Source organism: Gopherus flavomarginatus, chromosome 1 (assembly GCF_025201925.1).
Source record: "Gopherus flavomarginatus isolate rGopFla2 chromosome 1, rGopFla2.mat.asm, whole genome shotgun sequence".
NCBI classification, from domain to species: domain Eukaryota; kingdom Metazoa; phylum Chordata; order Testudines; family Testudinidae; genus Gopherus; species Gopherus flavomarginatus.
The window spans coordinates 231,838,862-231,866,483 of NC_066617.1; the positions used below are offsets into that span (position 1 = coordinate 231,838,862).

General features: G+C 40.4%; 1 protein-coding gene across 2 annotated transcripts in view; it reads left to right on the forward strand.

The window, feature by feature from the left end:
* LOC127056300 (ankyrin repeat and SOCS box protein 11-like) overlaps window positions 1–26,523 on the forward strand; it is an 87,348-nt gene extending 60,825 nt beyond the window's left edge. The window contains exons 1-7 of one of the 2 annotated variants that reach the window (XM_050963975.1): window positions 3,817–4,185; window positions 11,906–11,985; window positions 13,055–13,162; window positions 15,802–15,952; window positions 17,370–17,504; window positions 18,341–18,532; window positions 23,491–26,523. In XM_050963975.1, coding sequence (XP_050819932.1) covers window positions 4,092–4,185; window positions 11,906–11,985; window positions 13,055–13,162; window positions 15,802–15,952; window positions 17,370–17,504; window positions 18,341–18,532; window positions 23,491–23,615 — 885 coding nt within the window. In that variant the 5' untranslated portion in view covers window positions 3,817–4,091 and the 3' untranslated portion in view covers window positions 23,616–26,523. Of the gene's footprint in view, window positions 1–3,816; window positions 4,186–11,905; window positions 11,986–13,054; window positions 13,163–15,801; window positions 15,953–17,369; window positions 17,505–18,340; window positions 18,533–23,490 lie in introns of those variants that run through there. The other variant, XM_050963958.1, reaches the window with a different exon arrangement.
* Window positions 26,524–27,622: the final 1,099 nt, after the last annotated feature.

Consider the following 27,622-nt stretch of genomic DNA (forward strand, 5'->3'; position numbering starts at 1 on the left):
GGTTATATATTTACTGTGGGCAATTACATAGTATCTGGTCCCCCATGTACAAAGCCAGCTGTCCCTTAATACTGCTTTATTGCTGTCAGGAGGATAGACACACACACCTGACTATGGTGACCTCAGGTAACCCACACCCCAATTTGCTGGTCACTCATAGCTCTTGGGGTGGGAAGGTATTGATAGTGAAGAGAAAGGAACACAGGCTCTGTGCCAGTGCAAAGAAATGTTTTTGTTTGCCTCTTGTCGTATAATTGAAGTTATTTTTTATTCATCTTTTCTATCCACTGTCCCTCGGCTCCCAATTCAGGATACAATATTTAATGCTGTAAAACTAGACCTCTTATGTTAGTACGCAATTTACTGCATCAGTCTCGCTAATGCACTTGACAGATAAAATTGCTGTGAAGTGAGACCTATGCAAACAGAGCCATCTTTCAGAGGGGAATGCATGCAGTTAACAAACGTCATGTACTGGAAAGAGGTAATGCTGAGACACTATGGAAGCTGACGTGGGGTGGAGAATACTCACAGGAATATGATTAGAATCTGTGTAAGGAGATCCAGAAGCAGCAAGAAACAAGAAACAAGAAAATATTTAGGGCCCTGTGATCTTTTTTTGACTACTGCACTGAGTAAGGGCTGCCTGCATTCCTTATTCTCGATATCTGTTTAGACATCCAGGTCAAATTGTGTACAAAAACAAGACAGCAATTTGTGCCTGTATCTGTGTTTGTACAGTGTCTAGCAATATGGCGCCCCATCCTTTGGTGGTCCTTAGGCACCAGTAATAAACACGGCTGATAATAAATAGTTAACTGTTGAAAATTGCCCTTTGGCGATGGGGAGGAGTGAGGATTCTTTGCTTGTTTGAAAATGCCTTATTCTGCATTTGGTAGAATGAAGGCTTTGGGTCATGCTGTCATCCCTGGCTTGTGCAAGGCCCTCTGCGCTTGTGCAAGGCCCCTAAGCACTGGCTGACAGAGGGGTTGTGCTGGGGAAAAGTTTCATTCCCTGGGCACTGCAGAGCTATCCGTGCTGGACCCATTGAGACTGGTGGATAAGGCAGCAGCATGAGGGAAATGCAGCTATGTGATTCTAGTGGTTTTAGTACTTCATGCAGGAGCAGTTGTTTTTCCAGTGCATGGGCTAAAGTAGTGGCCATGTCACTTCACCTGCCTCAGCTTTGGAACTATCTTGCTTCTTATCCTCTCTCCTCCAGTCCAAAATAGCCCCAAACCTTAGGGCATGTTGCAAGACCAAATTCTGTACCCAGGCTGTTGAGGATGGAAGGATACGCTAAGGGCTTGTGTTTGTGGGGATTGTCAGCATTTGCATTTCATCTTTGCTTATGTTCTGGTGGGTGGTGAGGAGCAGCTGCCAGGTGGATCTTTTAGGGCTTGCCTTCACTATCATGCTACATTGACCAGGGCCAGTTCTGGCTTTTTTGCCGCCCCAAGCAAAAAAAAAAAAAAAAAAAGCCTGCAGGCTGGCCGGAGCAGTGAATGGGGAAAAAACCCCAAAACAAACCTGCAGGCCTGCCAGAGTGGCAAAGGGGAAACAACAACAACAACAACAACAACAACAAAACTGCGGGGTGGCTGGAGCAGTGAAAGGGAAAAAAAACAAAAAACCAAACAAGCCTGTGGGGCAGCCGGAGGGGTGAAGGAAAAAAACAAAACCTGTGGGGAGGCTGGAGCAGTGAAGGGGAAAAAAAAAACAAAAACAAAACCTGCAGGGTGGATGGAGCACGGGTGCAGAGGGAGTCTCAGCCCTGCAGATGTGCCCCGGGCAGCGGAGTGCGTGCCCTGGCTGGCGGGGGGGGAGGGGGAAAGAAGACAGATGGGGGGCGGCCAGGGCTTCTTTCAGCAGGGCGCTCACCATGCCTCCTGCCAGCAGGGCTCCATGCCGCTCCAGTCGGCGGGCAGGGAAAGACGCAAACTGCCCTGCCGGGCTTGCTACAGACCTGTCACCGCTCCCAGCAGGGCGCTCCCCTCCTCTGAGCTGCTGCCCCCTACAGGCGGCCAGAGCAGCAAACCAAAAAGAAAAAAAGCTGCAGGGGCAGCTGAAGCTGCAAAGCTAAAAAAAAAAAGTATCGGAGAGAATGCTGCCCCTTGGAATCTGCCACCCCAAGCACAAGCTTGCTCAGCTGGTGCCTGGAGCCAGCCCTAACATCGACGAAACTGTAGCACATCCGATGGAGACATGCTATGTCGATGGGAGAGTGCTCTCCCATCGCCGTAATTACTCCACCTCAACGAGAGGCAGAAGCTATGTCGGTGGTAGAGTGTCTCCCCTCAACATAGCGCGGTGTAGACAGCGCTTTAAGTTGATATAACTTATGCCACTCGGGGGGGTGGTTTTTCCACACCCCGGAGCAATGTAAATTGCATCGACTTAAGCAGTAGTGTAGACAAGCCCTTAGGCTATGTCTGCACTGCACAGTCATCCTGAGAAATCTGCACCTGGGTTAACCTGGCCCCCGTGTGATAGGCTCTGCAGCAAATCCCTCCTGTGTTACTGCATTCTCACTGTTTCTGCACTCACCCATGAGTATCTGGAGGCATATTCTATGGTTCTTTGTGGTGAGATACTATAGGATTCCTTCCTAGTCAATTGTGTCAATTGCAGGAGAACTTGTCTGTCCTCTGGGGGGGAATTGTGGGATAGAATTGGAGGACTATGAGCACTGGAATGATTTTTGCCTCCATTCTCACTGCAAAGTGGTCAGGTTCCAGGCTGAATGAAAGAGGAGCTTGGGTTCTAACCCATCCCTGAGCCGTGTAAGCTACCCCTGACTTAAAACACCTCCAAACCCAGGTCAGAGGTAGGGTGTCTTGAGGTAAAACCCAGGTCAGTCCCCAGATTAACTGTGCAGTTATATGCTTAATATGAATGTATTTGCAGTCAAAGGTACCCAGAAGCTAGCACAGGTGCCTTTTTATGTACTATAAATAGAAATAAAATGAAGTCAAATTACCCAGTTGTTGGGCAGATTTGTGGCCACATTTAAAGAATCTAACTTCTGTGTACATGCATGCAACTTTGTACAGGCAATCACTTACAAATGCAGTTCTTGCACCCTTAGTTGTGCACCCGTGCTAATATACATACGCAATGAGAGCAAGTGGGTTTTGTACTCGTAAATTATTTAATTTATGTGCACAAAAATGTGCATGTTGAAATGACCTGCACATAGCAAAGTTGCACCCATACCAATAGAGAGGAGGATGAAGCCTGTTTGAAAATCTGACCATGTTTACTTGCCTGTAAGTTAATTAGTTTTGTTTCAGGTGAAAAAGCAGATTTTATATATCGTATTGGTGCAACTATGACGACTCAGTGAAGTTGATTGAAATGGAAGGAGGGAAATAAGCCTGCATAATGCTGTGCTTTTCATGCCATGGAGACAATAAAGTACTTCCAGTGGAAAGCACAGCTCTGTGAACATGTGGTTTCAATATTATTTTGGTATGTGGTGACTGCTGCTGTGTAAAAGGAATTCAGTACACCATTTTTTGCATGCAGTCATGAGCTCTTTAGATGTCAGTTTTTGAATACTGGAGGCACAGTAGATATAGGAAAAGAGTGTTGTCTCAAAACAACTTAATTCGATCCTTCTCTTGAAGGCAAAGCTTTGAGCGCAGTTATCTGTCTGAGTTGCCTTTTCAGATCCCTAAAGGCAGAGTTTGCTCAACTAGTTGAGCTGGCTCTGTCTTGTTTTTTTGTCAAACTAAGAAGTTCCTTCCTGATAAAAACAGAAGGCTGCCTTGCTGATTGGGTGTGGCTTTTGAAAGGATATGACATCAGCCACATCCCTCGCTTTGTACAGTGTGGTCTGTCAGATCTCTGGCTGCACACCAAGTGAATGAGGAGGTGTTTCATTAAATCTGCACATAGGTACTCGAGTTACTCGGAAACTGCTGCCGGCACCAAGTTCCAGTCTGCTGCGAAGTCTGCTTGACTTGCACACACAGAGTCTGTTTAATAGATTACTTGCATAACTAGGATTTTCATCAGGGGGGATGGAATTTGAACTCTCAAGTCCAACTGCGAAGTGAAATAACAGAAATTTGACTGCTCAGCGTGCAATGGATGGTGCAGGAGCAAAAGAAAATGCCAGTAAATACCAAGGAGTGGAAGGACAGTCACATGCAACTTCTCTATCAAACCCACTGATGAGTGGTAAGTAATATAACTGTATCTATCCAAACAATCTTCCAGGTAGTCTTCTGGTGGTGATGGAAGGGCCATGGGTGGTATATATGTAGAGAGCTCCATAAGCGTATTCTCCCTGAAAGCTTGTTTACATGCAGTTCGTAGGCAGACATCCATGTACATGTTCTTGCATTTTAAATAGTATTTATTATGCACTCTTAGTGCTTTCCGACAGTAAAAACCAAACTTTATTTTTAAGCACTTCACAAATATTAGGAATCTCTGTAAAGTTAACTAAGCATTACAATCTGAGTTGGACATAACTGAAAAAGAAGTTGCAACGTGGGCATGTTTGGTTTGCATTATTGCCAGCTGAATGCTCAGTGTTAGCTCAGCAAAAAAAGTTCCTCTTTTGTTTTTAAAGATAGACTAAGGAATTTTTGCTAGTGGCATTACAGATATTTGTGGATTATTCTCAAAGGGCCAGGTTGTGAACCCCTTTCTGTCACTGATGAGTAGTTACTCACACAAGTTGCCCCATTCTGTTCACCATGCTGAGTAAGAGGCTTGCCGTCTGGCCCAAAGCTTTTGACAAAATGATACAGTGTCAAAAGACATCGTAAATCTCTTTCACATACAGCTTAGTTAGTGGCTTTTCACTTAGTTGTATTCCTTCGCTTTCAGTTCATGGCTAGCGTGCTGGGGGAGGAAAAATGAAGATAACATGCAGTAACATTGCAGTATTCCTCTTTCTTTCATGAGAGCTCTGGGAATCTTCCATTTGTTACTAAACGAAAAAAGAATGATGCAGTTAGAATAGGAGAACTACAAGGCCATCTGCAGCGCAGAAGTGACCAAGGTCTAGGTCAAGTTGATTCTGATTTTTGTGGGGATGGAGGAATAGTGATAACAATAAAATTCCAAATGAGTCTGGGTTTGAGATGAATTCTTCCTTAATGGATGGCAGGTTTCCAGCATCTGGAATGAAGAAGGAAAGTCTATGTGTACAGAGCCTAGCACAATGGGAGCCTGGTAATATAAATGATAAATAATCATACGATGAAGCAAAGGGTAGTGGCACTAATTTAAGGATTCAAAATAATATTTAGACAGGAGCTTCCAATAAGGCCTAAGAAATGAGATACCCAGCTCCCACTGAAAGTCAGTGTGGTCCAGGCTCAAGGAATGAATACCCACATAACCCATGGGAGCCCCACATTGGGCACCACTGCCCCAGCCTAAATCTGGACTAGTATGCAACAGAAGGAAACGTCAAACACTTAAACTACGCACAGAGCTCCAGATTGTGATGGCATAACTGTGCACTTTCACTCTTGTAGTTACTAGTTTGTCACCTGAATCCCTTGTGAATTTATACAATAGGTATGTAGTTCACTCATCTGTGTGTAATACCTGCATTTGCATTATACTTCTGTCTGGATAAGCTTGGGACATAAGGTATAGGTAACAATAAAAGAGCAGAGTATAACTCAGAAAAATTGTTTCTCAGTCCAAAATTTGGAAATGATCTGTCAACATATCGCTGCTGAAGCCCATGCAGACTTTGTGATGGCATTGGTTTCAAAATGGGGAAGTCTGAAGGTTTTGGAAGAGACTGAATATACAAGTGGTAACCCTGCGAGGAATGAATATGTGATGTTGCCAAGAGAGCTTGAAGAGGCTATACTGTAGGGTTAAGACTGACCCAGAAGAGTAGGAGAAGTGTGGGGTTTAAGTCCTTAGATTAGTGATATCCTCATCCCAAAATGTTTCACTAGAAAAACCCCAGTACTTGGGCTGATACTAGTAATATTTCTGCTCTACAATTTTTAGTTGTTCCTTACCTGCTGATTCAGGTTTTCTCATGTGGTTGCTTAGAACCACATGTCTGACAATCATTGACTGCACATAGGAAAAATGCTGGACTAGGTTATCAATACACCTAACAAATAAAAACCATTTCCATGACATCTACTGCAAAGGAGCAGAGACAGCTATCCTCATTACTCTAACAACTTGGCTATTTCTTATTCTTTAGATGATCTCACTTTCCAGCCTGAAAAATCACTATATATTGTTCATGAATAAATGTGAGTTAATAAACAATATTCTACATACATTGCTTTTAAAGCAAAATCCATATAATTATACATAGCATAATACCCTTCATCAATCAATATAGCGTGGCTTGGGCCCACTGTGGCACTATCCATATGGGGACAGATCTTTAGCTGGTGTACAGTACTGTAGTTTCAGTAAAGTCAATGCCAACTCGCTTGTGAAAACAGTGAGACTCTACCAAATGACCAAATTAAAAAAAGAATATAATTTTCTCTAGAAGTACCACAAAATGGGCTATTCAGAAAGACTTACTGCACAAATGTGTGCACGGCGGGCACTGACTACCACCAGGAATGGTGCATTAAGGGCATGTCATTCTTCCCATTTGGCCCATTGACTTCTCTAGATTCCACAGATTCTGTTTTTTACAGAGGAGTGAATCTTTCTGCCCCTTTGAATTCATGATCTTTGTCTGCATTCCAGTCTTTCTCTCCTCTACGGAGCTGATTTCAGCCTGCCTTTTTCAGAGACATCACAGGAGATAAAAGAAGTGTTCACCTCTGGGAAAAAATACACTGGCCCACCTGTTTGTCGGTCTGTGATAAGAACCCCTATTGTAAGGGCTTCATTCCATCTTCAGAAGTTAGTACAGACTTGTCTGCCAACATGCTGTACCAGATACCAGTGAAGATATTTCACTCTGGCCTCAACCTGCTTTGAGCTGTTCACTTTGGGATAACAATCAGAGTTCCATTGGAATTGCTCCATCCTTTCTCTTAGCTCCAGGATGACAACCCCTTTAGAACAAGTATTGTTGAATTATTATCCCAAGAGCGTTGCAGAGGCTTCGCTATGCACTCCAAATTCCTTTCAATTTACTTTATTTGAATAATATAATAAGCCTCACAGACTGGACTATTGTTATCACATGTGTGCGGCTATTACCTTTCTGAACTGTCATTTGATAAACTGCCCAGAGGCTTCAAGTCTGGGTAAATGTGAAATGCCTTAAAATTTGCCTCATTTTTGTTCCTTTAATAACACATTGTTTCAGACAGAACAAAAGCCAAATTCACCTAAGATATCCCAATACCACCATCCCTAAAATATTACCATTCATGATTTACCTACTACAGAACTTTATAAATCACAGACATTATGTCCAAAATTGCCATCACTTGTCTATGTCTTATGTCAATGTAATATCTTTCCGTTGTTGTCATTACAAATAAAAGAGGAGTAATCCAGTGGCCTAAGTCAGTTGAGGTATCTGGCTAGCAGATCATAGCTTAAAAGGTAGCGGCTGCTAGCAAGGCATTTTCTGTGTCAGGTCCATAAGTCTCTAACGTATTTGTTTCCTCTCTTGATCCATCAGAGCTAAGATTTGTTGACCTTTTGTGCCTGCCGAAGATCTTTGTTATTCTCTTGAAAGGGTAAAGGATTTTTGGTGGCTTATTTGATTAGTTATGGGGGACTCTTCAAGGTTAAATATTCTATTTCACTTATGTGATACTGATTGAATAGTGTGGTCAGATAGCTCATGCCACAAAGCCTTTTGTGTTAAGGATATTGATCCTTTTGCTATTATTTCAGTATTTGTACAGGTGCCTAATACTAAGAGAAGTAATTTTAAATAAATTAATTAATAGATTCAGCAACCGGGGAAATTAAACATAACTGTCCATAGACATAAATGTGAGTATTCATTCACATATTTGTGTGGATCTACCAAGTCCAGGGGTGGCTGGCAAGTCTTATGAAATATATCCAATTGCTCCTTCGCCTGACAAATACCAAATAAATCTTTCTATCTCTTTAAAAAAAATAATTTTCCAATTCCTGTATCAAATTGTAACCATAACAATTTTCCCATTATAAAAGACTCTTTCAGATCCTATCACAGCCATCTGTACTGACAAGTTTTTGGGTAAAGTTTTCCATCAAAACCCTCCAAATTTCAGTGCATGTACAGACTGTCACATGTCTAATATCAATTTTTAAATACCTAGGTTCCCTGGAATCAGTAGTTCAAATCCTAGCTTGACTTAGGACTTCATCTTTTAAAGGTAGATAAACTGACTTCCATCTATTTTACTGTATTTAGGCCTTTCAGACAGGACCTTAAAACCCAACGATGTGTTTGCTTATGTGGATGTAAATGATCTCAGAACAGTTCTCACAGTAGTAGGGATATCTCCTCATGCCCTTGGATGAAATTTCACTCCTCACCCTCACTACTGCTGTGCAGTGTGCTGGTTCCCTGGACTGTTGCTATAGGTTGTTCTCATTTCAGTGTTTTGCTGCAGGCCTGAAATCATGCAAAGGAATCTGGGGGAGTGGTCAACACTTGCACCTGCTTCCGATCTGTTTGCTTTAGTTATAATTCGAAGAGCCCTTTGAAAGTCAGGGCTTATGTTTTTGTTTGTTTTTAAAGTGTCTGAGACAGGATTGAATTTAGTGAGCCGACATTATGGTGTTTTAGTGTTGCTCCAGGGGAGCAAATCAGTAAGAAATTGGGTGGTTCTTGCCTTTTGGGAGAGCCCACTCTCTTCAAATCCCTCCTTAAAACTCACTTTCCCCAGGAAACCCATCAATGCTAATCTAAAGCACTTTGACCTTCCCACTAAAAATAAGCAAACAACGTGCTAAGACAGATCCTTCCTCTGGGTCTCCCTTGTACATTTTGTATCTAATTTTGTGGCTTTAATGGTACAGAATGTAGAAGGAAGACAGCTTGAGACATAAGCCCTTGTATTAGAGGCCTGGTATGAGGCAGGACCTGCTTTCAGAATTTGGCAAGAACCAGGCTGATATTGCAGAAATACACATTTCTAAGAACAGCAAAGAATCCTGTGGCACCTTATAGACTAACAGACGTTTTGGAGCATGAGCTTTCGTGGGTGAATACCCACTTCATCAGATACATGTAGTGGAAATTTCCAGGGGCAGGTATATATATGCAAGCAAGCTAGAGATAATGAGGTTGGTTCAATCAGGGAGGATGAGGCCCTGTTCTGGCAGTTGAGGTGTGAAAACCAAGGAAGGAGAAACTGGTTCTGTAGTTGGCAAGCCATTCACAGTCTTTGTTTAATCCTGAGCTGATGGTGTCAAATTTGCAGATGAACTGAAGCTCAGCAGTTTCTCTTTGAAGTCTGGTCCTGAAGTTTTTTTGCTGCAGGATGGCCACCTTAAGGTCTGCTATAGTGTGGCCAGGGAGGTTGAAGTGTTCTCTTACAGGTTTTTGTATATTGCCATTCCTAATATCTGATTTGTGTCCATTTATCCTTTTCCGTAGAGACTGTCCAGTTTGGCCGATGTACATAGCAGAGGGGCATTGCTGGCATATGGTGGCGTATATTACATTGGTGGACATGCAGGTGAATGAACTGGTGATGGTATGGCTGATCTGGTTAGGTCCTGTGATGGTGTCGCTGGTGTAGATATGTGGGCAGAGTTGGCATCGTGGTTTGTTGCATGGATTGGTTCCTGAGCTAGAGTTACTATGGTGCGGTGTGCAGTTACTGGTGAGAATATGTTTCAGGTTGGCAGGTTGTCCAGGATCTACAACCCATCCTGGACAATGACCCCACATTTTCACAGGCCTTGGGTGGCAGGCCAGTCCTCGCCCACAGACAACCTGCCAACCAGAAGCATATTCTCACCAGTAACTGCACACCGCATCATAGTAACTCTAGCTCAGAAACCAATCCATGCAACAAACCTCGATGCCAATTCTGCCCACATATCTACAGCAGTGACACCATCACAGGACCTAACCAGATCAGCCACATCATCAACAGTTCATTCACCTGCACGTCCATCCATGTAATATACGCCACCATATGCCAGCAATGCCCCTCTGCTATGTACATCGGCCAAACCAGACAGTCTCTACGGAAAAGGATAAATGGACACAAATCAGATATTAGGAATAGCAATATACAAAAACGTGTAGGAGAACACTTCAACCTCCCTGGCTGCACTATAGCAGACCTTAAGGTGGCCATCCTGCAGCAAAAAAACTTCAGGACCAGACTTCAAAGAGAAACTGCTGAGCTTCAGTTCATCTGCAAATTTGACACCATCAGCTCAGGATTAAACAAAGACTGTGAATGGCTTGCCAACTACAGAACCAGTTTCTCCTCCCTTGGTTTTCACACCTCAACTGTCAGAACAGGGCCTCATCCTCCCTGATTGAACCAACCTCATTATCTCTAGCTTGCTTGCATATATATACCTGCCCCTGGAAATTTCCACTACATGCATCTGACGAAGTGGGTATTCACCCACGAAAGCTCATGCTCCAAAACGTCTGTTAGTCTATAAGGTGCCACAGGATTCTTTGCTGCTTTTACAGATCCAGACAGAACACGGCTACCCTCTGATACATTTCTAAGAAGTACTAAACACAGAGTACTTACACAAACACATTTTGATATTAAGTGGTACCAAAACATTCTGATATTAGGATAGTACAAAAACAATTCCCAAGGATAACAGGAACACACTGATTCCTTTTAAAAGATAAGGTTAGGATGGCAGTACGTAATAGAGATGTTTTGATTGAACCAACATGGACAAGGTGATAGGTAATAACTAGGGCTGTCAAGCGATTAAAAAAATGAATCGTGATTAATTGTACTGTTAAACAATAATAGATTAGCATTTATTTAAATATTTTTGGATGTTTTCCACATTTTCAAATATATTGATTTCAATTACAAAACAGAATACGGAGTGTGCTGTGCTCACTTTATATTTATTTTTATTACAAATATTTGCATTATAAAAAACAAAAGAAATAGTATATTTCAATTCACCTAATATAAGTACTGTAGCCCAATCTCTTTATCATGAAAGTTGAACTTACAAATGTAGAATGATGTATAAACAAATAACTGCATTCAAAAATAAAACAATATAAAACTTTAGAACCTTCAAATCCACTCAGTCCTACTTCTTGTTCAGCCAATTGCTCAGACACTACAAGTTTGGTTACAATTTGCAGGAGATAATGCTGCCCACGTCTTGTTTACAATGTCACCTGAAAGTGAGAACAAGCATTTTCATGGCACTGTTGTAGGTGGCATCGCAAGATATTTATGTGCCAGATGCGCTAAAGATTCATATGTCCCTTCATGCTTCAACCACCATTCCAGGGGACATATGTCCATGCTGATGATGTGTTCTGCTCAATAACAATCCAAAGCAGTATGGACTGACACATGTTCATTTTCATCATCTGAGTCAGATGCCACCAGCAGAATACCTTCCTTTTAAAATTGGTAAAGTATGCTGAGCTTGAAAAAACCCCAAAGGTATTATAAACAATTCTGAGCTAGTGACAGGCTGTGCTGATTAATTACTCTTTTATCCTCCAGTGGGTTGCTTAGTGCTTGTTTAGAAGACAATTTGCATTTTCATAATATGTATCTTGCTTCTTACTCTCTCCAAATGAGTTAAGGCTGGCAGTTCAGGTAATGAAACACCTTGACCAGAACCATTAGTACTGTTGAATGCAACAGCAACGCAAACAATGTATTAAACAAGTGGAAATCAGATCATACTTAAGAATCGCATTAGAAAGAAGCAGATTTATTAAATTCACGGAAGTCACCCAATTTAGATAAAGTCAGGCAATGAAATAGTCCATGAAATTCTTGACCATTCTTTTCTCTTTCTGCAGATTTCGTTTCAGACTGGTCTCCTTTACATGATGCCTCTATCCATGGGCGTTTGCTTGCTCTGAAGAAACTCATCAATCAGGTATCATTTTATTGTGGAGATGAACATTCTGCTTGCTTTTCTCATTGATCCGGTTGTTGAATGAAGGCTGTATTTTATATTGTAAGATATCTGAGATTAGTACAGTGAATTCCACTTGTGATGGATGGTTTTTTTATAACCAAATTATTATCTATGCAAAGCCATATAAATGAAAGCCTGGATTCTGCAAGCAGTTATGCATGTGCTTAACTTTTGCACAAGTAGTCCCATGCAAGTCCATGGGACTATTCATATACTTCAAGTTAAGCACATGTGTTAGTGCAGGGGTAGGCAATCTATGGAACAGGTGCCGAAGGTGGCACACAAGCTGATTTTCAGTGGCACTCACACTGCTCGGGTCCTGGCCACCAGTCCAGGGGGCTCTGCATTTTAATTTAATTTTAAATGAAGCTTCTTAAACATTTTATAAACCTTTTTTGCTTTACATACAACAATAGTTTAATTATATATTATAGACTTATAGAAAGAGACCTTCTAAAAATGTTAAAATATATTACCAGCATGTGAAACCTTAAATCAGAGTAAATAAATGAAGACTCGGCACACTACTTCTGAAAGGTTGCCCACCCCTGTGTTAGTGTTTGCAGGATTAGGGCCTAACTGAGTTATATCCTTCTCTCCTGTTGAGATGTTGGTTGGAGGAGAGCAGTTATTGGGGAAATGTCCTGTGTTTGATCTTGCAGATCTCATGAGACTCTGTCATAGTTGAAGGATTTGTGGTAGAGCTAAATAAAATATTTGTAATGCAATGTTTGCTTTTCCATCAAAACTTGCTCCTGAAATCACAGAGGTTTCTGGAAAACAACTTGATAAAATTCCAGAATTTCTTGACAAAATTGGAAATAAGATATTCGCAAAAATCAAAAGGTCACTTTTATTTGAGAAGTCACAATTCTAAATCTTGATGGAAAAGGTCACATGGCACTGTGGGTGACGTAAACGGCTGGGAGCCAAGATCATTCAAAGACATTTAAAATATGTAAAGCACTATATACGTGGTCAGCATTACTGTTATTGCCTCCAATAATATTTTCTGTTATTTTACAAGGGGAGCAGTGTTAACCTCATTACAGCCGATCATGTGTCTCCTCTCCATGAAGCCTGCTTAGGGGGCCATCCTGCTTGTGCTAGTGTCCTATTAAAACATGGGGCTCAAGTAAGTATAACAAAGATGTTTAGAAGCCGATCTATGAAACTCAGTTTCCCCTGCCGGATAGTAATTGGTTTACTGAATGATGAGAAGAGAAACATAGGATTGCATGTTGAGATGTCTGTGGTGTGTTATGTAGGAGGAATTGTGTGATGTGAAGGAATGTACCACAATGAGTTAAACAATAAAAAGACCAGTTGTATTTTTAAAAAAGTCTATTTCAAGCTCCTGATATTGTAAGCTGTATGAAAAGAATGAACCCTGCTAGAGTTTTCTGAACCAAATTCTAATGTAAACTAAAGCCCATTTACACTACTTTGGTGGTGTAAAGCAGTGTAACGTGAGTGTAAGTACCATTTACATTTTAAGGCCCCCTTACATTTTTGGAGGAGTGTAAGTATAACTAAGATGTTGGGTCTTGTAGATTTTTTTTATTTAATTATTTTGATTGGACCAAAATATATTGAACAGCCATTCCAAAAAGCACAGTGAGACTTAATTTATAATATAATATGCTATGATAAAATATTAAATATAAAAGTTTATATTTTATATGTACACTGTGCCTAGCTTAACTCTAAGCATATCGCCACTCTTTACATAAAAGAGATTTTTTAATAAAGCAACAAAAAAGTGCAGATATGAGCAGCCCAGCCATTATTATTATTTATATTTTGGTTTCATATGTTCATAGATTCTCAGGCCAGAAGGGACCATTGTGATCATCTGGTCTGTGTAACACAGGCCACAGAACTTTTCTGAACAAATTCCTAGAGCAGATCTTTTAGAAAAAACATCCACTATTGATTTAAAAATTGCAAGTGATGGAGAATCCACCATAGCCCTGGATAAATTGTCCCAGTGGTCAATTACTAGGGCCCTACCAAATTCACAGTCATGAAAAACACATTACGGACCATGAAATCTGGTCTTCCACTGTGAAATCTGGTGTTTTGTGTGCTTTTGCCCTGTACAATACAGCTTTCATGAGGGAGACCAACGTTTCTCAAATTCGGGGTTCTGACCCAAAGAGAGTTGCAGCAGAGGTCTCAAGGTTATTTTAGGTGGCTGTGGTATTGCCACCCTTGCCTCTGTGCTGCTGCCTTCAGAGCTGAGTGGCTGGAGAGTGGCGGCTGCTGACTGAGGGCCCAGCTCTGAAGGCAGCAGCACAGAAGTAAGGGTGGCAATACCATACCATGCCATCCTTACTTCTGCCCTGCTGCTGGTGGAGTTCTGACTTTAGGGCTGGGCTCCCAGCCAGCAGCTGCTGCTCTCTAACTACGCAGCTTTGAAGACAGCGCTGCCACAAGCCAAAGCATAGAAGTAAGAGTAGCAGTACCGCAACCCCCCATCCCCACAATAATCTTGTGACTCTCCCCCACCCCGCACACCTCCTTTTTGGGTCAAGACCCCTACAATTATAACATTGTGAAATTTCAGATTTAAATCACTGAAATAATGAAATTTACATTTTTAAAATCCCATGACTGTGAAATTGACCAAAAGGCCTGTGAATTTGGTAGGGCCCTGTTAATTCCCTCACAGTTAAAAATGTACATTTTATTTCCAGTCTGAATTTGTCTAGCTTCAACTTCCAGCCATTGGATTGTGTTATACCTTTTTCTAGTAGGCTGATGAACCCATTATCAAATATTTGTTCCTCATGTAGGTACTTACAGATGGTAATCAAGTTACCTCTTAGCCTTCTCTTAATTAAGTTAAATAAATTGAGCTCCTTGAGTTTAGTCTTGGCTGTAGCACTCAGGATGTTCTAGGCACTTATCAAACATATTGGAAGAGACAGTCTCTATCCCAAAGAGTTTATAATCCTGCAAAAAAGTATGTGCATGCTTAACTTTATACACGTGATTAGTCCCACTGACATTAGCGGAACAAATCACATGCATAAATTCAGTACAGGTGTAAATATGCAGGATCAGTGCCTAAAAAAAGCAGCAAGCACATAAAAAATGGGGAGGAATGGAGAGAATGGACAAGCAAAGTGCCCAAAGTGGTGATGAGTACAAGCCTCATGACATTTCTGGGTTTTTTTTTTTTTTTTTTATTTTCCCAACAGAAAGTATTGATTTTTCAATGAAAAATTGAAAACTGAATATTTTTGTTGGAAAACCTAAAATGTTAGTTCAAAAATGTCACCATCATATCTATCTCCTGGGAGTTCTGGGTCAGGTGCCTCATGCCAACGTTCTCCTCGATGGCATGGGCTCCCTGATTGGACTACATCTTCCATGATGCACCATGGTCTTCCCTCTTGCTAAGCCACCATGGTACATCATGGAAGCCCCTAGCCATGGTGCATCATGGGAGATGTTGTCCCTCTAGATAATCTGGACCATACAGGACAATGGGGGCATGATGATCCCAGACAACTCCGGTGAGCACTATGGTGGTATTTCTGACTCAAATAGTTTTCGGGTTTGGAAAAAAAAATGTGTGTTTTTCCAATGAAAAGTTGATATTTTTAACAGAAAGTAGACACTTTTTGAAAAAAAAATTAATTGAATACTCTCAATTTTTCATAGAAAACAACATTTTTAATGAAAATATTCACCCAGCCCTAGTTAAAATATTCCCAGATCATTACTGTTTCTAAAGAAACTACTTGTCTGTTGTTTTTCCTTCAGGTGAATGGAGTTACTATTGATTGGCATACTCCTTTGTTCAATGCCTGTGTCAGTGGCAACGTGGCCTGTTTGAATCTATTATTACAGCATGGAGCCAACCCACATGCACCATGTGATCTGGCTTCCCCTATCCATGAAGCTGCTAAGAGAGGTAGGTTACTCAGTCAAGAGTCAGAATTACTTTTCCTTTTACCAACACCTCACAGCTGGTGAGAAAAAGGAAAGATCAGACAGTATATTGAATTAATGTAAAATATAAATATATCATCGATAGAACCATGATACTTGTTCTCAGTGCTGGTATCACAGTTTCTACCATCCTGTCTTCATCCGTGACACCTGCTTCTGTAGTCTCTAATCAGCTCCTGAGGTCCTGGGTATGTGAGGTGACCTCTCTTAACTTCCTCCACCACACAAAATGGCTCCCAAGCCCTCACACCAACTTGCACTGCTATGAGGGTTACTCTAACCTGAATGTTGCCCTTGGGCCTCCCACAGCTTAACTACTGTCATTTGGGTGAAGGAAAGGGTGCAGGTGTACCTTATCTGGTACTTATCTCTCCTTGGCCCCCAAAATGGCACTGTTCATTGGAGGGGAAAGTATCCCACCAACAGTGTTGCTGTGGCCTCTATCTACCACAGCTTGACAAAACAGTTTTAACAGGTTGAACTTGAACTTCTCACTGCCTAAATTAACAAACTTGTCCGCCATAAGGAGAATTCTGTAAAGAAGGAATTACTGAAAGCACTGGAAATCAATACAAATTTTCACAGACACTTCAATTTCCTAGTAAGCACTTTATGAAGCAAGGACTCACATGTCTACTACTGTTCTAGTCTTATGGACAAGAAGACTGCTTTAGCACATGGATGGTGAACAAATGCCACTTACTACTTTCCATTAAGTATTGAGAATGGATAATGATCTCACATTAGCTAGCAATAGGCATACTAAAATGAGACCCCTGGAAGAGCAAAATATTTCAGCTAATAAATGAAATACAAGAACCTAGGAAGTAACTGGGCTGCCTTGCAAAGACCTTCTCTGATTTAGCAGACTTTACCCAACAAATAAAATGCATTCCTTTGAAGATGTCATGGCATAATTTGGTCACGTGTAATGTAAACTCTCCCCCCTTACATGGTAATATTCCTTATGGCTACTGTTCCCTTGACCAGACTAAAGAGCGAAAGAGAAAATGAGGATTCCAATCTCTTGAAAAGAGACTAGGGGAGAAGGGGCCATTATAAACAGGAAATAAAAAATGGCAGAGATGACTGGACGAGCACCTTTGAGACTATTGTTGTCTGTGAGCTGTGCCACCTGCTGCTTTTCTCCTCCATCCCATCAAAATGATTCATTATGGGATGGATAGACAAAGACATTTTGAATGTATCAAAATACTGGGGAGAGGAAAAAATGGAAATCTAAAATCTCTTGCAAATCAATAGAGCTTTACTGATTTATATTGGGGAGGGGACAAGGGGAGAGTTATCTGGACCACAAAATGAGGTGCCTTCAGAAACCCCTTATTTTTATTATTTGACCTTCCTTTATCCTTTCAAAGGACATATCGAATGTGTTGAATCCCTCACATCCAATGGAGTAAATATAGACCTCAACATCAAACATCTGGGTACTCCGCTTTATGTGGCTTGTGAGAATGAGCAGGTAGCCTGTGCCAAGAAGTTACTTGAATCAGGTAAAAAAAAAAAAGTAAAATGATGTTCTTTTATTTTCTGTAACATCTCTTTATACTCTGTCCTCATCCCAGGCTGAAGGGTGCTCACACGCTGGAATTCTGAAACATTTGAATCGTGTAGGTAGCTCTGGGTATTGCAGTGGAATTTTAAGTTGACTAGAAGGGATATAGCCACACAACTCCCATTGAAACTACATGTGCCTTGAGCAGGGAGCTGGACTGCACCAAGCCCTGCATTCTTGTATCTTTTGTACACCAGTGCAAGGGCCAGACACAAACATGGTCCTCCATTCAGCAGATGCTTAAGTATGTGCCTCACTTGTAGCACAAGTGGTCCCACTCAGGTCAATGGGGCTTCCATATGTGTAAAGTCAGGCATGTGCCTAAGTACCCTACTGAACTGGGGCCTGGGCATGTGCAATCACATCATGTGAACATTGGAAGACTGAAGCACCTCCCGCAGTGCTAACAACTTCACAGGTGGTGGGAAAGCGAATGTGGGGTTTGAGAGTGGAGCTATGTCCTTTCCCTACTCCACAGCATCCAGCAGACTGGTTTGTGGCCTGCAAGAGGGTACAGCAGGTACCACTGCTGTCTGTGATCCCCCAGAACAGAGGCACAACCGTAGGCAGAGTGTCTCAAGGAGCTGTCATTGATTCACAGATCACCCCCCTCATCCTATGCCAACACAGGCAGTGATTTAAAGCCATAATCTAGCCCCTAACTATTGATGCAGGTTGGTCAGAGACCTAGGAAATAGCAAAGGAAATGGGATGGTCCAGCTATAACTTTTTTTTACTAATGTGATCATATTCTTGGTCCTACCTTATTTTCAGGAGCAAGTGCAAATGGTGGCAAAGATCTGGACTCTCCTCTCCATGTGGCTGCCAGGAATTCCAATGCTGACCTGGTGCATTTGCTGATTGACTTTGGAGCAGACGTGAGAGCTAAGAATGCAGAAGGCAAAAGGCCAGTGGAGCTGGTTCCGCCAAGCAGCACTTTAACACAAATATTTGTGCAGAAAGAAGGTGTCCTTTAATATTTGTTTTATTCAAAATCATAACCAGTAGGTGGCGGAAAAAAGGGCACATTATTTACTATGCTGCACTTCATGTTCTGTATCATGGAGCAAAACTGAAAATAACTGGGCTCAGTTCTATCCTCAGATATTTGGACACAGTGTCCGTTAGCATCAGAGTATTAATTTATGAAATATTATTATTATTATTTTATTAAAAGACTTTATGGAGATTCCAATCTCAGCAAAAAGGAATTTCCAGTCACTACAAATGCTATAGAGTATTATTTGTATCCCATGCACCTGTGGCCCCCCAGAGTTTTCAGTGAGAGTCCAGGGCATCAGTGAACAGACTTGAAGCTTGTAATGGGTCACAGAAATGAGCTTAGGAGATGTATTAAGCAGAAGAACACTTACAAATCAACTGGGAACTTTCATCTTTCTGACTATCAATGTTCTTCTTGGGACTGGCCCTAAATCCACTGAAGTCAACTGGAAACTTTTCATCGACTTTAGTGGGTTCTGGATCATTCCTGGGTTGTGTTAAGCTAGTGATTCTCCTTGGAGCGTGTTAACAAATTTGAAAAGGATAGAAGGTAACCTCAAATCACCCAGAGAGAGTTGAGCCCGATTACCAGAGAGCAGAAATGTACCCACTGAGTTTAAATAATGTAATTTTTGTGGTACAAGTCCAGCAAATGCCAGGAAAAATCTGCGTTAAAGTACAGCTGGGAAGCCTTAAATTCATGCAGTATAAAACCAGTAAATGGACAGTAACTATGATCTAATTCCTTGCCTTTTGCTTTATATTTTTGAGCCAAAATCTTAAGAAGTAGCAAAATGTGTCTGAAAATTAATTTCTCTTGTGTTGCTTTTTTGCAAAAGTTGTAAAATACATCTCAAGAGGTGGTACAATAAGTATATATGGTATGTGTTTATTAAGGTCCTATATTATGTCCTGCAGAATCCAGCCTTTCTTCCAATCTTTAGGTTTCATTCTTATTTAAACTTTTAAAAAGCAGCTGTTATTTACCTATAAATCAAAATGGCTTCAAATCCATTTTGTTTTATTGAGTATATTATATTTATGAATTCTGCGGGGAAATCCTGTGTGTTTGCCAGGTAAATCTGAACAATGCCTCTGGTCAACAGAGTTACATTCCTATAATGTATTCATTTAGAACTTCCTATGGAGGCAGTAAACAGCAGTTAGTATCATTATGTTAAACAAGATACTGCTGGTATGATCCGTCACTATATTACTCCAGTTTGTGCCAATGTGACTCTACCGAGATCAGTGGAGTTCCTCCAGTGTAAAACTGGAATAACACAGTGTGAAATCAGGCCCTGTGTGTGTAGTCAATAATATTATGAAAACAACCACATGGTGCTGCATGGCCCAGATATTTGGTCTTTGAACACATTCTGCCAACACACAGCTGTATGTTACAGAACTCAAATCCTCTTTCTGTTAGACCTCTGACTCACATCACATGTGTTTATCTGAGGTAAAAGAATATGTCATGCATGCCCAGGGAGCAGCCACAGAACCATATGTAACATTGGAAGGGAGTGTTGAGGGGGCTGGACAATAATTAATGGTTCTAAGGGAATTTCAGCTTTTACAGTCATTGAAGCCTGTACTTATAAAATTCTGGAGACCGTTTTGCTACTGAGTAGTGTTTCCCAAATGTTCTTCAAAATTCCTTTTTCTGAGTAAGTTCCAGGTTTGCTAGCAGCTGGTTTCTAAATTGTCTGCTCTGAAGCAATTGAAAACAGAGTGAAAATATACAGCCTTTTATTTAACCTTCAGAATCCCTTCTTGTAGTATTACTTCCTTTTGGTTTTATTCAGAGTCATTCTATGGATATGGTGATCTCTGGTACCGGCGGCAGGTGAGCTATAGTATTTCCTGCAGTCCTGTGCAGCCTCCATTTTCCAGTAGACTCACTTGCTAATCAGACTTGGTTTCCATTCTGTTTTCTTTTCCTCTGTCTGGTAAATGCTTGGAAGGCTCTACCTACAAATATGCAGGAAATGGCAGCATATAGGGATTTTTGCTTCAGTAGACTATTGGTCAAAGTACCAGCCCACAGTCACCCATATGAACAGTTACAGAATGTTATTGCCTCAATCTAATGTTTCACTGCATATGTTTTCTATGTGAATGATACAGACAGTTGTGCATGTGTTCCGGAGAACTAGCTGAATAAACCAGCACTATGCTGAACTACCTTGAATACACGAATTGCCTTGCATTTTTTGGTTATTTTTCAGGAGTGTGAAATTGATTTTTTAAATTTTGTTTAAACTTTTCTCTTTTTCAGTGAAACATTTCTGCTCTTATGGGAGTGTTTTTAAACTTTTAAGAAGTTCTCAAAGAGACATTTACTTATGGCAGAGCAAAATAAAATGGACAAAATGAAACGCACAATGTAATATTGCAATAGTCACTCCTGTTCCCATTGATGTCAACTGCAGTTTCAAAAGATGAGCCTGGGAGCTTAAATTCACAACTTTGCTAACTCTAAAAATCATGGACTGAACAGAGACTCTGAATTTATGGCTTATTACAACAATCTGTAACTCACTAACCCCCTCTTTTTGTTCTATGACTGAAGAGGTGTTAATGGGCCACTCTATCTTGAATGGTCCCTTAGAATATGTGTGCACTGCTTTTGTTCTACTATATGGCCTGGTCTACACTGGGGGGTGGGGGTGTGTTGATGTAAGATATGCAACTTCAGCTACAGGAATACAGTAGCTGAAGTTGACGTATCTTATTCCAACTTAACTCCCATCCTCATAGCACGGGATCAATGGCCACGGCTCCCCCATCGACTCCACTACGGCCGCTCACTCTGGTGGAGTTCCGGAGTTGACGGGGAGTGCATTCGGGGATCGATATATCGTGTCTAGATGAGACGCGATATATCGATCCCTGATGAATCAATCGTTACCTGCCGATATGGCGGGTAGTCTGGACGTACCCTATGTTTCACCTTGCATTTAGCTGTGATGCTTTGAGTACATTTCCCAGATCTGAAGAAGAGCTCTATGTGGCTCAAATGCTTGTTTCTGTCACTAACAGAAGTTGGTCCAATAAAAGATACCGCCTCACCCACCTTGTCTAACTGCAGTTCTGCCAGTTTCAGCGGGAACAGACCCTGAAGCATGAAGTGATTCTGGTCTGGATTCGCCATTTCCTTGTACCATACACAGTCTCTTAAACTTGTGTAATGTGGGTTATAAAATGCTGCTGTTCTGACTTGGAACAGTCTTGCATTCTCTGTGCACAGAGGTAAATGGCAGCATAAGATGCAAAGCAGTGGAGAAGACTCAAGCCTCTGTATTTACCAGGTTCATTAATACATGTCTCATTAATACTGCATCTTGACAGTGCTGTTGCTACAGCCATTTGATCAGTAAAACCATCTTTAAGAGAACCCAGCCAGCTGTGAAAAGCTGCTGAAAAAGTGGTAGCTGGAGTGTAGAAGGACTCTGAAAACAGCTGCTTTTTAAAGCTGTTACCCAAAAGCAGTACCAGCGGCTTCCATCAGTACCTTCAACTCCCTTACTCACAGCTACTGCCAACACAGCTTATCTAGTGACCACAAATGCCTTTATCTTCTAACCTCTTTTAGAAAATCTTAACTGGGACTTACTTTTAGCTAGTACCATTGTCTCTGCCTCCCTGATCCCATTTCACTGATTCCCTCTTGCTTTCTAAAATACCTCATAAAGCTCATATCCTCTTACATTGCTTAAACCCAACCCAATCCTGCCTTCCCCCATTAGTGTGTCCTGCTTGTCTGCTCTTCTTATCTACTCTGACAGTAACTGTTCTGTTGTTGTAACTGCTGTGCATGATGAGATAGCCGTACAAATGACATGTTATATGATCCAACTGTTTTGTATTTAAATACATGATAGTAACTACCTCTTAACAAGAACGATAAGCCCTCCATTAAGCATGTTATTCTATTACATTTAAATAAAAGACATAGATTCTTTACTAGGGCTTGCATTATCAGCATGGGACTATTTAATCTTGAAGGTTTAAATAAGGGATTATATATTGCATCTCTTGCTCTGTGTTTATCACTGTTGTGAATACTTCTGCAGAAACCAGTGGGCCGCAAACTTGAATCTCACTCAAGGGAAAGGATTTTGAAGGAAGCATTAATCATCTCTTATTTTCAAGCAACATAAAGTATTTAACATTTGTCTTATAGCTTGTAGGAAAATACAGCTACTGATCATTCCCGTATAAGTATTAAGAATGACTGTGTTTGGTTCCAAGACAACATATTTACGTTGTGGGCTCGACTTACTACTGCTTTGCCTCTTGTATGGTCATTTACACCTGGGCAACATGGGGATAAATTGCTTCTAGTGGAGTAAGTGAGAGGCAATTCCTCATTTGATAGTGTTTAGCACCCGTTTTTGCACTAGAATAAATGACTGCACCAGGAGCATAGCAATGGGGAATCGGTCCCTGTGTGCTGCTTTCAGTATTCAGCTACAAAATCTATTTATAAATGATAATCTTTCTCAGAGCCAGCACTAGGCATAAGCAGACTAAACAATTGTTTGGGGATCCTGAGCAGCTCACAGGGGCCCCTCTTTGCTTTTTGAGTATATGTTGTGTGTGGAGGGACGCCCCCTCCCACAATATGCAAGCGTAGGGCCTCCAGTAGGCTAACACCACCTCTGATCTCCCTTAAACTTAAATTACCTGCTCCAAACACCATGTGACTCAAATGATTTGGTAAAGAATTTCCTGTGTGTTGAGCTTTTAGGAGCCTGCAGGAGCTAAGAGCTTGGGAATGTTGCCCTTCCAAAGCTGGTCTACCCTGTACTACACAAAAGTTGGCCTTGTTACATATCTGCAGCTTCAGTTCTGTGACTCCTGATCTTGGGACAATAAAATCACATTATAACTTGTCTTGTGGCATCTTTCTCCAGGGCCCCTGTCCTTGATGCAGTTGTGCCGCCTGTGCATTAGGAAGTGCTTCGGACACAAACAACATCATAAAATAACTGGACTTCTGCTCCCGGATGAGCTGAAACATTTTCTCCTCCACATTTAAACATTTTGTATTCAAAACCATACCAGTAAAAATAAGGCGCAGTTTGTCATAGTGTTGTCAACTCTTGCAATTTTACCGTGAATCTTGTGGTATGTGATGTTTCTCTGAAAGTTCCAGCTGCTGGAGTCATGTGCTTAGATGAGAATCTCAATTTTCATTAAAAAGGAACTAATTTTCTAGCCCTCGTGGCTGTGGAGAAAAACTTGATAACGTGACCCAGCTCAGAAACCAGAAAGCAAGTAACATGAGGACCAAATTTATCATTTTTTTTTTAAGAAAATGATTTTTAAGCTAATCTCATGATTCTTTGAGGCCTGATTTTTGAATGCTTGGGGTTGGCCATACTGCACCAAGTACATGTATTAGTGCAGTACAAACAACATCTCAGATTTATTAAATAAGAAGGATGGCTGAAGTCTTGCTTTAAACAGCAACCATCTAGGATGCCCATGTCAACTGTAGAAGATGTTCCACACTCTTGCTGCCCTTTATGTATAAGGAAACGGACCCAATTCCAACCCTGCAAAGCAAGTGGGGCGATTTGACATGGAAAAACTGGTTAATCATTTGGCGTAGATAATTCCACTCTTTTAAAGATGATCAATGAATTTGCTGAAAATTTCTTCCTTAGAATTCAAAGAAAAGTAAAGGGAAGATAGTGAATGTCAATTATTTTATCGAATTAGGTTATTTCTGCCCTTCATGTTTTAAACATGAAAATATTAACTAGTTCTTAAAGAATATTCTGTGTTTTCAGAACATCCAACAGTGCATGTAGATGAGCACCAGCCAACAACGATCTATTCAGACGGGCATCTGAAACTGTTAGGGGTTTACATTATTGCCATTACGGCATATAGATCATTGTTGAGGGTAGCTTCCTGCAGTGGGGAAATAGTAGGAAAATTATTTTTGATCAGCCATTAAAAACACTCATTCATTGATGTGTTCTGAGACTTAATGACCTCCTAGCTCAGTATAACTTCTCCCTTAAGGATCAATTTTTCAAGGACACAGGTTACCACATGTTGGCAGGGAGTAAATGTTCTTCCGCTTTATAGTTTGATTGAGAAGTGAAATTTCCTAAGGATTTATGAGCAGGTCATCAAAAAGGACAGCTTCATTTTTTTTCCTCCAGAAAAAGGTACCAGAGAGTTCATTCAAAGGGTGAAATAAAAATCTTTCTTGGAAAACATTCTACCTCTTTCTTAACATTTCCCACATGAGAGAATAAAAACAATTATCTTTAATGTAGAATAATATAGTAAATAATGAAAACATAAATACTTAGAAAAGTCCATCCCATATAAATACTTTGAAAACTCTAATTAAAATAAAATTAGGACAACGGTAATCTGCTTTCCTCCCTTTTTTTTTCTAGTTTAATTTGCGTGTTGGTCAACCAAACACAAGGGTTTAAATTCTGACTCCACTGAAGTCAATAGCAAAACTCGTATTGACATTAGTGGAGCCAGCTTTCAGTCAGCTATACTCAGTTTTAGATTTATTCATAAATATCCTACAAGCTCTTTGAACTCATGCTTTTTAGGGTAGAAAGAATGATTTTAGTGTATTTTAGCTATTCTCTCTCTCTGCAGATAATTACATTGACTCTCTGTTCAAAGAATGTTTGAATCTGAATAGAGATGGATTTGAAGCAAAACCACAGAACTGCACACCCTGAATTTGGGAAAGTCTGGACTGGGATCTGAGTACAAACTTTCTAGTTCAGTCCCATCTCTCATTCTGAAACATGGTGCTTTTACACAGTACTTAAGCATTAAATGCCAAGTGCATATTCTTCTGGGATATCTCCATACTGTCTTTCTCAAAAGAATACATGTGTAGATCCAAATGCTACTACTCAGTAAATTACACTTTAAAAATAATTTTCTCCTTTTTCAGTTGCCAAGAGCTCACTAGGACTGTGTTTCCCAAGCAGAAGCTGACTGCCTTACTAATATGCAAAGTACAGGAAAATGGTTTGCATCCAGTGCTGGTGATATCATTAACTTCTGCAGGAGGAAATACAGAGTCCTTAGCATGTAAAAGAAGGACACACAACTTTTCAAATACAGCATCTTGTTTAAAACTTTTCCAATACACCTGTGTGGTTTACATAGTTGACAAACATGGGAACTTTAATAGAATGGCCAAATTCCACAACTGTATGCTCATATTTGGTCCTTTGGTATGTAAAATAAGTATTTACATCCCTACTTGGCATATAGATGTGGACTGTAGATACCCTGCTTAAAGGCTTGATCCCATGCCCTTAAGTCAACAAGAGTACTTCCATTGATTTTAATGAGCATTGGATCATGCTTTAAATACCCACATCAGAATTCAGCTCTCCAAATTTTAGGATCAGAAACAGTAAGTAATTTTTTCTTAGCAGTTTTGCCACTTACTTTTAAGCTTCTGATTTTGTGACCTCAATCAGTGTGTTTGTAGGGCAAAGCTAATATCCTGAGACACATAATCATATCAGGTGGTGAGGGCTGTTTTTTTAGCTGTTTACCTTTTGAAAACTTAATAGCTTGGCTCCGTTTACCTGAATCTTTTTATCTTGTATAACTAGGATGAATTCCCTGGGCTCATTTTGCATCATCTCAATATATTTACATATTTATTTATTTTTAAATCATTTGTGATTGAAACTGATGGATTACAGTTTTATGCATAGATATCCTTGAAGCTGTAAGGTAAGCTTAGTGAAATCTGCAGCTATTTCCAAACTTGAAATCATGCCAAATGCCACTCAGTGTTTGAAAGACTGTCATGAATATATTTTTGGAGATTCTAGGCTGTAATTTTGCTCAAGGATTCTATTTCAGCCGTTTTTAACAAGATTATTCAACCATTGTTGTACATGATGTTTGCTCAAAATATATTGTTTATATTCTAAGTTTGGTTTTTGTTTTTTAATTAGAGCACCAATTTTGCATTATGTTTTAATATTCCAGCATCCTGGGTTGAGGTCTAATACTCTGGCTTGTAACAGGGAGCTAACAACTTTATAATACTATACAAATTCTCATCATAAGCTGGAATCCTGTCTGAGTCTGGGGCTCTTGTAACCACAGTATTTTTCCTTTAAAATGTCTAAAGAATGCTGCGATAAGAGCTGAAGCAGCTGTTTGTCCCCTGAAGCGGTGTGGGTACTGGATCTCTCCTGAAGATTTCAGCTGTCCCTACAACATTTACATTAAATAAATACACAAATTATTGTCTCATTCTTTTCAAATAGATAAACTCTTCCTTACTTAACAGTTCTTGCTGGAAACAAATAGGCAATGGGCTGTCTCTGAAACCTCCTCTCCCTCCTTTTTTAAAAAAACAAACTTTTTATTGTTTTATTTTACCTTCTCATTTATTTTAACTATTTATTAAAACAAACTTAAAATGAAATGTTAACATACTGCATTGTATGGGACTTATTCAGGATCAGATTAATATTCAAAGAACTGGCTAAAAAGTTTGGCTTGCCTGCTGGGGATTCCTCCTCTTCCGAGTATGGTAGAAAGGGTGACCAGATTTCTAAATACCTATCCTCTTTTTGGCCCTTCTCTTGCGTACATACTTGGTGTGAAAGCTTTTCCCTTACAAGAACAGTCCATATTTTCTGACTCACATTGGCTTTACTTTCATTTAAACTGGTAATTGTAAAACAAATATAGATTACTTGCAAACCTTCTCCTTATGCAGATTTACTTTACTCTCTCCAGATACTTCCTGAACCTGATTCACTACTGTACATTATGATCAGTGTTATGCCATCCTACTCACAGTAATGAATCAGATCAATTAACTTTTTAATTTCTTCCCAACCCCTTTCTGCAGTTCTTCCTACAGGATGGGAGGGACCATATCTATTTCTTTTAAGACTCCCTCAACAAAGGTCATGGGCCTCCCTCTCACTAACAGTAACCCCCAACTTTGAGGTTCCAGTGCATGTAAAAAACATATTTTTGCTCCCCAGCTAATTATATCCCTAAGCAATGTTA